The 12,332-nt window shown below is 40.3% G+C and overlaps 1 protein-coding gene across 1 annotated transcript in view; it reads right to left on the bottom strand.

Annotated features, from left to right (window-relative positions):
• Positions 1 to 12,332, bottom strand: part of rno (PHD finger protein rhinoceros) — a gene marked incomplete at its 5' end in the record, with an annotated part of 156,789 nt that overhangs the window by 62,199 nt on the left and 82,258 nt on the right. The window contains 1 exon segment of the mRNA XM_070100420.1: positions 9,655 to 9,720. Coding sequence (XP_069956521.1) covers positions 9,655 to 9,720 — 66 coding nt within the window.

Below are 12,332 nucleotides of genomic sequence, written 5' to 3'. Positions count from 1 at the left end.
TCTGTTGCCCAGTATGTGGTGACAGTGTGCTTATACACATGTGGCATAAGCATTATTGTGGCAAAAAACAGGTACATCTCTGCCACAGTTGTCTCCTTCCACTTGTGTAGCCGTGATTTTGGTGAAAGAATTGTATTTGCCATGGTGTAATCACAGTATGTGTTTGTTTCCCTGACAATGATGTCCATCAGGGGTTCATCGAAGAATAACTCAAAGCAGTCCAGTTCACTGGCATTGTTCCCAAGTGGACAAGATGGCTTTATTCCACTTTGTTTCATCTAAGTCATGGGGACTGGGAACAAACTCGTCACCGTCCTGCCAATCCCAGATGCGGTCTGCTGGTGGGGTCTGGATATTGTACCGTGGTTGTGGTTGTGCAGGTTGTGGGAGTGTGGGGTAGGGTGAGGCTGGTTGTTGTGCTGAGTCAGCAGCGTGGGTAGTAGCGTGGCCCGCTGATGGTGCCACATGGGCCGTGCCACCCTCACTATCACCACCACTGCCTCCTCCCTCACTGTCACCATTCATACCCATCGTTACAATATCGTCATCTTCACTATCAGGTCGTGGTGTAGGGCCACGGGATGTGCTCCCAGAGTCTCTCCTTCCCCTTGGAACAACATATGAAACACTACCAGACTGCATGCTACGTCGTACATACTGCCGCTTCACTGGGGAATATTCACTCTCACTGTCACTAGAACTGCTTTCAATGACCTTGAAATCACTATCACTATCACTGCTATCATCTGGGTGTTGTACACGACCAAATAGTTTCCTCTTTCGTCCTGGTACAGGCGAACGTGAACGTGAACAAGCCGGCCCAGCACCAGAGGTGGAAGGTTGTGGGTCATCTGGGTTTTCATCACTAATTACTTTATCCTGGGCACTTTTTCCCGTAACACTCACTTCAAAACCCTGGAATTCACTGTCACTGACATTTTCATCGCTGTTAGAGTTATCACTTGGGAACAAAAGACCTCCAATCCGCCGAGGAGTGAGGAACTTCTTACTGAGAGGCATGGTGAAAATGGACTAACAACATGGCGTTCCCACAATGCACCGCTGGGTCCCAGATTTTTTTCACAGGGTGCACACCGACCACTGAGACCCATTCTCTCTCGTGTAGGCCTACCAGGCCTTTGGCGCTTGATTTGAAGCAGCTAGAATTGTGCGTATAAATACGTCAGAAACATTGGCTCGTAAGACGTATTTATACGTCGGAAACAGTCAAAGGGTTAATAAGTTACACAAAATGCTCTAAATCAAGGAAAAATTAGAGACTAAATGACTAGTGCATACATGAGTGAGCACTAACAATAAACTGGAGTGGCCTAGAGCTCAGGATATGAAGAAAATGGACAGGTCTTGGATATGGCTGCTTTACACTATACCAGACAAACATTGAAGTTGAGCTAGTCTGATACTTAAGAAGTTGCTTTTGCCCATTTTCTGAAATCTGTTAATGAGAGGTTTTACTGTATCTGGAGAGGAACAAATAGAGAAGAGCTGAAACTAAGATTCGTGGTAGGGATGTTGTGTAAAAGAGCCAATTTAATAAGCCATCATCTGTGAAAGTTCAAGGCAGTGTAGGTCCTCATCCCTTTATCCGAAATTCTGAAATTCGAAAAATTCTGAGAATCGAAGTTTTTTCGTGGAGTGTGAAGCGTCAGCCATCTCAGTGTTGAGAGCCAGAGTGGCAGGTGAAATTCGAAACACTACTGGTCCCAAGGATTTCAGATAATGGGATGCAGACCTGTAATAATCTAAAGCTAAGACAAAAGTACCTAAGTATTTGCAATAAAGCAAATATAGAATTCTTGGCTTTATATCAAGAAGTATAAATAACAAAGTCATCAGGTTATACTTTAACTCTCTACATCACTTGTTAGGCTTCATTTAGATTTTGCTGCACAGTTCTGGTCACCATATTACAGAAAGGACATAAATGCACTAAAAAACAAACAGAGAAGAATGACAAAGTTATTCCCACATATCAGAAAGTTTTCCTAAGAGGATAGACTGAGGGCACTGAATCTGCACTCTCTAGAAAGGCACAGAATTATAGGGGATATAAATGAGGTGTATAAATGGAAAACAGGAGTAAAGGGGATGCAAGTAACATGCTAAAAATATCTGAGACAGGACTTGCAGCAATAGGTTCAAGTTAGAAAAAATTAGATTTAGAAAGGATATAGGAAAACACTGGTTTGGTAATTGAATTGTGGATGAGTGGAACAAACTCCCGAGTAGTCATTGAAGCTAAAACTTTGAGTAGCTTTAAAAATAGATTAGACAAGTATATGAGTGGGTGTGACTTGGACCTGCCTACCATGGGCCAGTAGGCCTGCTGCAGTGATCCTTCTTTCTTATGTAATTTTGAAAAACTAGCTTATGGAATGATTATGGTTTCTGACTTTATTTTATGCTCCCTTCACTCAGTACCTGTAGCATACCTGTGATCAAATTTGAGAGTTGTTCTACCCTCACAGCCCAACCTGAAGAAGAGCTTCTTTGAGTGCTTTGTTAACCAGGTTATTTCAATGAGTGGCCATCACAGCCTGTTTAATCTGACACTTGGTGAAAAAGCAAGCCAGTTTCCTCTTAGAAACTGCAAAGCTAGAGTTACAATTACCCATAACCAATTTTAAGTGTTCTTCCCTGCCACCCCGGTAATTGGCCAAGTTTCCTCGGTGACTGCCTGTTCAACCAGGCTGTTACTGTCAGCAGTCTACTAGCTCACAAAGCCATCACAGCCTGGTTGACCCAGCAAATGGTGGAGGTAGCGATCCAGTTTCCCAGTGAAGACTTCTACGTTTGTTTTGACAATATATCTGGTATTTAATACAGGTTCTCCATCACAAATCCAGCATCATTGGAATCTGTAGTGTGCCGGATTACTGAGTTTGCCGGATTACAGAGTAGTTAGGTTAGAATACACTTAATAAAATTAACTAACTTGACTGACGCAAAAATCGAACATTTCCGGTACTTTGAGCTCAATTTCAAGGTACTTTTCGTCATGAAAGCAATCAAAATCATGTATATTTCTGTAATATATCTTCCATTCTATCAAATGAGTCCAAAAAAATGAGAATACAACCAAAAAAGCCATATGAAAATATACTGCAAAGAGGAGGCTAATGGCTGAGAAGTGAACTCCCTTATTTATCATCCGTCTTTTTTATTTTTGTTGTACATTAAGAAGCATCTTTCCATCATACATTGCCCAAGTTTCAATGAGATAGCCCAACAAACAACCAAGAAAAAAAAATATTCACCAAAAATCATATACGGAAAGCCCAAGCCAGGCACTGGAAATAAGTCACTTTGTCTGACATTTCTGGATTATCCTAGGTTCTCTATACATACACTGCTATGTATGATAATCTATGTAGCTGTATTTGTGTATACCTGAATAAACTTATTTACTTCTAGTCTGTCAACTGAGTACAAGAAACCGCCCATTCACTTATTTCAACTACCCAATAAAGTGGTCAGAAATTGGCAGTTTGGCCGATTTCACACAAATTTCAACAGATGCCAATTTCAAAATAGGGTCCAGAATAAACAATGCAGACATTCCTGGCACTAAAATAACATTTTCTCTGTTCATTAGTCATGGCTCCAGGCCCCTCTTATATTACTCTTCCTTACCATTTGGAATTTTTATTCACACAAAAAAATAGAAGATTTACTGTTAGGCAGACTACTGCATTATTTTATTATTATAATAATTGTATAAATAATGTCAACCAAGACTACGTATTGGAATTTAGACTGGCAGGCAGACAGGTATTGGACGGTGACATCATTTGTTTACTCTTGAGCTTCGCTAAAGAACAGAACATTTTCGCTACTGTGAGCACAATTTCAAGGTACTTTTCATCATGAAAGCAATCAAAATCATATCTATTTCTGTAATATATATTTCATTCTATCAAATGAGACCGAAAAAATGAGAATATAACCATAAAAACATACAAAAATATACCGCTAAGCGGCCGCTAATGGCTGAGAAGTGAACTCCGTAATTTATGGTCTGATTTCTTTCATTTTTGGTGTACGTTAAGAAGTATCTTTCCATCATACATTGCCCAAGTTTGAATAAGATAACCCAACAAATAACTGAGAAAATAATAATAATGTAATAATAATAATAATAATATAATAATAATAATATCTTTATTTACTACACGTACATGTACAAGGTATACAGGCCTAGCTGACATCAGTGACATACTACTGTATAGAAAGCCGTTTGTTATGCAGAGTATGTATTTCAAGAAAATTAGGTCAGTGTCCCAGGATAGCACCCACACTTGTCGGCTAACACCCAGGTACCCATTTACTGATGGGTAAACATAGACAACAGGTGTAAAGAAACACGCCTAATGTTTCTACCCTGGCTGGGAATCGAATATTTACCAAAAATCATATATAGGTAACCCAAGCCAGGTACTAAAAATAAGCCACGTTGAAATTTTTGGGTTATCCTAGGTTCTCTACACATATGCTGCTGTGTGTGATAATCTACATATATAGAGAAAATAACTTTTTTGTTTCAGGTTTATGGTGCAGTACGAGTGTATATCACAGTTAGCCCTGTGCTATACAGTGGACCCCCGCATAGCGAACGCCTTGCAAAGCGAACAATCCGCATAGCGGACGCTTTGTTCGCTAAAATTTTGCCCCGCATAGTGGACAAAAACCCGCTCAGCGGCCTTCGTCCGAGACGCGTCCAATGTGCGCCCTCACCCAGCCTCACATGTGCCGCCTGTTCCATTGTTTACCAGCCAGCCTCCGCGGTAACATCCAAGCATACACTCGGAATATTTCGTATTATTACAGTGTTTTCGGTGCTGTTTCTGGAAAATAAGTGACCATGGGCCCCAAGAAAGCTTCTAGTGCCAACCGTACACCTCAAAGGGTAAGAATACCCATTGAAATGAAGAAAGAGATCATTGATAAGTATGAAAGTGGAGTACGTATCACCGACCTGGTCAGGTTGTACAAGAAACCAAAATCAACCATCTCTTCTATTGTGGGCAAGAAAACGGCAATCAAGGAAGCTGTTGTTGCCAAAGGTTTAACTGTGTTTTCGAAACAAAGATCGCAAGTGATGGAAGATGTTGAGAGACTCTTATTGGTGTGGATAAATGAAAAACAGCTAGCAGGAGATAGCGTCTCTCAAGCGATCATATGTGAAAAGGCTAGGAAGTTGCATGACGATTTAATTAAAAAAATGCCTGCAACTAGTGATGATGTGAGTGAATTTAAGGCCAGCAAAGGTTGGTTTGAGAGATTTAAGAAGCGTAGTGGCATCCATAGTGTGATACGGCATGGTGAGGCTGCCAGTTCGGACCACAAAGCGGCTGAAAAATATGTGCATGAATTCAAGAGTACATAGAAACTGAAGGACTGGAACCTGAACAAGTGTTTAATTGTGATGAAACAGGCCTGTTCTGGAAGAAAATGCCAAGCAGGACCTACATTACTGAGGAGGAAAAGGCACTCCCAGGACATAAGCCTATGAAAGACAGGCTTACTTTGTTGATGTGTGCCAATGCTAGTGGTGATTGCAAAGTTAAGCCTTTATTAGTGTATCCCATCAATCATCACCAGATCTTCAATAAAAGTAAGTGTCATGTAATTGTGCATGCCTTTTTCAGTTTGTGTGTACTAAAATTAACATTTTTTTGTGGTAAAAAAAATTTTTTTTCATACTTTTGGGTGTCTTGCACGGATTAATTTTATTTCCATTATTTCTTATGGGGAAAATTAATTCGCATAGCGAACATTTCGCATAACGGCCAGCCCTCTTGCACGGATTAAGTTCGCTATGCGGGGGTCCACTGTACTCCGTTTTCTCTAATATAAGCCCCAAGACAGGGATAGGAGAATTGTACTATTTGTATACCATATCCTCTTCATACCTCCATCGAACTGCTCTGTGTTATGCCAAATATTATTTATTCTGGAATATTTAACATGTTTTATGTTATTTATATTGTTTATTATGTCATATTAGATCAATTGTGATAGGCAAATAAGCTGTAGTGTTGATATTAGCATAATAATAAAGCATATTTTCCTGCTTCATGAGACTGAGCTCATAGCAACCGACAGTGGCTTCAAAGTCACCTTATCTTTAATGGATAATGTACTGTGTAGGTGCTTTACATAACGAGAAGCATTTCTTTAATTCATTGGAACTATGGCTAGGGCTAAAAGTAAGCAGGTTAAAACAATAAATGGAGAAAAAGAAATTGGAATGACTTATGCAACAAGTAGTGCTGCCAAACAGTACCAGCAGGTTGGTGTGGTGACCTTGGAAATTTGAAATTATGCTAGCCAAAATTAGTGCTGAATAACTGAAGGAACCGAATAACTGATTGCCGGATTTGTGATGGCGGACCTGTAATAGCAGGTTGAAAAGTCTTTGATTGCAGATGTTAACAGAGTTCTCTTATTGTGCTTATGATGCTCCATTGAATTTACTTTACACTTCCTCTCATATCTCTTACTCCAGCAAGTTATGGTAATACATAGATTTAGGACCTGGCCCTCCAGGCATATATTATGAGGCATCTCTTTCTCTCTGCTCCAGAGTATATTTGAGTACTAAAACCCCCTATTTTGAAAACACCTGAAAGTAGTTCCCAGTTGTTTACATGCTTCAGTGAATATTTTCTTTATTTTTTTTTTATTAATACATCAGCCATTTCTCACTAAGGCAGGGTACCCTGCCCCCCCCCCCCCCCCAAAAAAAAAAGAAATACTTCCATCATCATTCATTCCATCAATGTCTTGCCAGAGGTGCACTTACACTACAATTAGAAAACTGCACCATATCAACACCATTTAGCAACCACCCAAGGAAATACTACTGTCCTGTAAAAGCGTGTGAAACAGAAACCTGTAATTGTTTTGCACAATTGCAGGACTGCTGGTGTCTTTTCTTCCTGTCTCATAAACACACAGGAAAACAGGTATGTCTTGCTACTTCTACTTACACTTAGGCACACTACATATACATGTACACATATATGTATACACACCAATCCGAACTGTCTTCTATTTTCTAAATAGTTCTTGTTCTTATCTATTTCATCTCCATGAGGAAATGGAAAAGAATCTTTCCACTATAAGCCATGCGTGTTGTAAAAGGCGACTAAAATGTTGGGAGCATTGGGCTAGTAACCCCTTCTCCTGTATAAATTACTAAAAATAAGAAGAAAAACTTCATTGAATATGTCTACAGTAAATGATCTCTGTCCATTTTCCAGCTTTGATGTATTTTCTGTCTTGAATGGAGCTCTTGAGCTCTCCATGCACTCCTGTCTAACATACTCACATGAGTCTGCTGGATGCTGAAGCCCATAAAACTCAAAGCCTCTTGTACCCCCTACCTCCAACCATTCCTAGGATGACCCCTTCCCCTCCTACTTTTCACCCAAGGTGTATACGCCCTTTCCATCATCACTACATGCCCAAACTACCTTAACAGCCATTCCTCAGCCCTCTGAATTATACCCTCAGGTCACCACACATTACTTAATTTCTATGCTCTGAATTCTCTGCATGATATTAACACCAAACAGTACTCTCAAACATGAGATATGCACCAACTCTAGCCCCCTCTTCACTGCAGCATTCAAAATCCATGCCTAACATCCATATAAAAGTGTTTGTATCACTATACTCTGGTACATTCCCTTCCCTAGATAAACTTCTTTCTTTCCACAGATACTTCAAACCACCACTCACCATTTTTTACCTTCATCTATTCTATGGTTCATCACATTTTTCATAGACCCATCTGCAGACATGTCTTCTCCCAAATATCTACATGCATTCACTTCCTCTATACTCCCTCCAATTTCATATTCAGTCTTTCACTACCTAGACTTTTTGTTACTTCCTCAACATTTTACTCTTTTCCACATTTATTTTTAACTCCTCTCACTATTGAGACCCCTACTCTCAAACCAGCTCTCAGGGTTGAAGAATTTAAAAAAAAAAAATTTATCTTATGAATGACAGAGAATCTTTTTCCAAAGGTAATGAAACCAAAAGTATGAAATTTGATGGAAAACTTACAGAATTACGCTCTCACAAAGTTAACGGTCTCTGTGATATTTACGCATTGGCGATTTTGCTCACTTTGTGCTCTAACTGCATTGTTCCAGTTCACCAAACTCATAGATATTTTGCTAGTATTCCTTCTATTCTATCAACTGAGTACAAGAACCTGCCCATTTACCTATTTCAACTACCCAATAAAGTGATAAGAAATCAATAATTTGGCCAATTTCATACAAAATTCAATAATTGCCAATTTGAAAATAGTGTCCATTATAAAAAATGTAGACATTCCTGGCACTAAATTAACATTTCCTCTGTTCCTTAGTCACATCTCCAGGTCCCTCTTATACAGCTCTCCTATCCAACCTATCATATGAATGCAAAATACTGGGTGAATATTCTCAGGTAAAACAGAAAGATATGAAATAAGATAGAATATTTTGGCTAAGGAATGGATCAATTATAACGTGGGTGTCTATGGGAAAATGTATTCTGAGTTGTGAGAGGGGAAACTATTGTGTAAGCTTTATGTTAATGACCTATTCAAACTAGTTGGGATGTACATTTAGTGTAATATACTTGGCATAAAAAGCATATTTTAATAAATAATAAATCAGTTTAAACTGGAGACCTGAAATTTATGTGGAGTACCAAGTCACTGGAGTGCCAAACAGAGGCAAGGAAATTAAAGCAGCATGGCCATGGGACGAATGTACCCAACTGGATTATTACAGTGTTATAATCTCAGGGAAATTTTAAACCTGGAAAGGTCACACAGCACCTGAGGAATAGACAGTAATTTAGTTTGATCTCAGGAAGGAAAGAGTAACTTTTAATTCCTTGGCTCATGAGCCTTTCACCAGCATCAAGGCACCCTATACGTACTCCCTTCCTTCAAGGGTAAATAGTGAAGACTGATGAAAGTGTTACAAAGATAACACAAGTGTTATAAAGGGAACAAAGCCAAGTGAGTAGACCAAAGAGGAGCTGGGTACATACAGGTTTCCCTCGCTTTATGCTCATTCGCTTGAAGTGGATTCACTATTATGCCATATCTCATTTTTATTGGTAATTATGTATGTGTACTATACTGTACACATGATATCTGCCAACGGTATGGTTTGAAAAACATATTAAACATTCTTATCAAGCAAAATTAAGTGTTGATGGCTTGACTAAACTTAGTACAGCTGCCATGGATCTGGAATGCATCTAATGCATAAAGCGATGGACACCAACTACACTAAATTGAGCTATTACAAGATAAGATGATACAAAAAATGAATAACTAGTATGGGCCATTATCAGTGAAAGGACTTTATGGGAGAATTTGAGAGCAAACAGAGGTGTAGATTTTACCTGTCCAACTGAGTGCAGTGAAACAATTATTATATTCATTGGAAAGCACTAAACCCATAAGGGCCATACAGTACCAAGGGATAGAAGGTTAACAGGTTTGATCTGAGGAAGTGAAGCTTAGCTTCAGTTCCTTAGATCAAGAGCCCTTCGTGCTGTGAATGAAGATGAAACACTGTTGCAGTGTGGAAGAAGCTCTATACTCCAACTCACTGTATTTAAGTCGAGGGTACACAGGGGTGAGATGAGGGGCTGAGCCATGGATGATTCACTCCATTTCTATGGGAAGGGAAGTAAAGATAATCGATAGACAGATATTTAGTGAAGATGTTTCTCCTTGTTTGCATTAATAACTTTAATGAGGAAAAAAAAAAAAAGAATGCTAAAGCAGGTATATCTTTCTCTTATTCAGAATGATACGAACAGATGGGTGGTCCAGTTTTTCAAACTTGGAAATTCTTAAAATCCACCACCTCTAGCCTATTCAGGCAACATATTAAATTTAAAAGAATGTTCAAAGTACAGGAAAGTAGTATCTCTTAAAATTTTCTGTTTGTCTGAAATATAAGATGGAATTTAAAATTTTATTTATAAAATTAAAAATTAGTCCAGAATGTAAATTAAAATCTATCACTTTTTTTTTTTTACTTGATTCAGAAAATCCTAAATTTCACACATCGTTTTCAATTAAATACGGAGGGTTAGAATTGGAAGAAGTCTGGGGAAGCATACAAGACAGTTTACTGTGGCTACATGTTCTATGTACAGCAATACTGACAAACTGTCAGAATAAAGACATGTATGTAACACCTGAGAGCAATATGTGGTATGAATATTGTGCAAAGAAATCAAGCACAGAAATTAAATGATGGTGTGTAATCAGAACACAAGGGAAGAGTTACTGAGATAGTTTGAGCATTTAGAGGATGAAATAGAACAGAATGACTAAGAGGGTGTAATAAACCCAGGGTGGAAGTAAGGAGGGCTACGAGTTGTCCTATTGAAGGTGTTAACCCTTCAACTGTCCAAATGTAGCTCTAACTTTCCACGAGTAGTGCTCAGACCTTCATTCTTTCCATAAGAAAGCATGTAAAAAAAACGTAGATCTACGTTCGGAGTGCTACGCAAGCGAACGAAGATCTATGTTTGGACAGTTTAAGGGTTAAGTGATCGGGACCTGAGCATCCAGCGTGTGTGTGTGTGTGTGTGTGTGTGTGTGTGTGTGTGTGTGTGTGTGTGTGTGTGTGTGTGTGTGTGTGTGTGTGTGTGTGTGTGTGTGTGTGTGTGTGTGTGTGTGTGTGTGTGTGTGTACTCACCTAGTTGTACTCACCTAGTTGAGGTTGCGGGGGTCGAGTCCGAGCTCCTGGCCCCGCCTCTTCACTGATCGCTACTAGGTCACTCTCCCTGAGCCGTGAGCTTTATCGTACCTCTGCTTAAAGCTATGTATGGATCCTGCCTCCACTACATCGCTTCCCAAACTATTCCACTTACTGACTACTCTGTGGCTGAAGAAATACTTCCTAACATCCCTGTGATTCATCTGTGTCTTTAGCTTCCAACTGTGTCCCCTTGTTACTGTGTCCAATCTCTGGAACATCCTGTTTTTGTCCACCTTGTCAATTCCTCTCAGTATTTTGTATGTCGTTATCATGTCCCCCCTATCTCTCCTGTCCTCCAGTGTCGTCAGGTTGATTTCCCTTAACCTCTCCTCGTAGGACATACCTCTTAGCTCTGGGACTAGTCTTGTTGCAAACCTTTGCACTTTCTCTAGTTTCTTTACGTGCTTGGCTAGGTGTGGGTTCCAAACTGGTGCCGCATACTCCAATATGGGCCTAACGTATACGGTGTACAGGGTCCTGAACGATTCCTTATTAAGATGTCGGAATGCTGTTCTGAGGTTTGCTAGGCGCCCATATGCTGCAGCAGTTATTTGGTTGATGTGCGCTTCAGGAGATGTGCCTGGTGTTATACTCACCCCAAGATCTTTTTCCTTGAGTGAGGTTTGTAGTCTCTGACCCCCTAGACTGTACTCCGTTTGCGGCCTTCTTTGCCCTTCCCCAATCTTCATGACTTTGCACTTGGTGGGATTGAACTCCAGGAGCCAATTGCTGGACCAGTTCTGCAGCCTGTCCAGATCCCTTTGTAGTTCTGCCTGGTCTTCGATCGAGTGTATTCTTCTCATCAACTTCACGTCATCTGCAAACAGGGACACCTCAGAGTCTATTCATTCCGTCATGTCGTTCACAAATACCAGAAACAGCACTGGTCCTAGGACTGACCCCTGCGGGACCCCGCTGGTCACAGGTGCCCACTCTGACACCTCGCCACGTACCATGACTCGCTGCTGTCTTCCTGACAAGTATTCCCTGATCCATTGTAGTGCCTTCCCTGTTATCCCTGCTTGGTCCTCCAGTTTTTGCACCAATCTCTTGTGTGGAACTGTGTCAAACGCCTTCTTGCAGTCCAAGAAAATGCAATCCACCCACCCCTCTCTCTCTTGTCTTACTGCTGTCACCATGTCATAGAACTCCAGTAGGTTTGTGACACAGGATTTCCCGTCCCTGAAACCATGCTGGCTGCTGTTGATGAGATCATTCCTTTCTAGGTGTTCCACCACTCTTCTCCTGATAATCTTCTCCATGATTTTGCATACTATACATGTCAGTGACACTGGTCTGTAGTTTAATGCTTCATGTCTGTCTCCTTTTTTAAAGATTGGGACTACATTTGCTGTCTTCCATGCCTCAGGCAATCTCCCTGTTTCGATAGATGTATTGAATATTGTTGTTAGGGGTACACATAGCGCCTCTGCTCCCTCTCTCAATACCCATGGGGAGATGTTATCTGGCCCCATTGCCTTTGAGGTATCTAGCTCACTCAGAAGCCTCTTC

The sequence above is a fragment of the Cherax quadricarinatus genome, chromosome 72 (assembly GCF_038502225.1).
Source record: "Cherax quadricarinatus isolate ZL_2023a chromosome 72, ASM3850222v1, whole genome shotgun sequence".
NCBI lineage: Eukaryota > Metazoa > Arthropoda > Malacostraca > Decapoda > Parastacidae > Cherax > Cherax quadricarinatus.
This window is presented reverse-complemented; position numbering and strand designations above follow the sequence as displayed.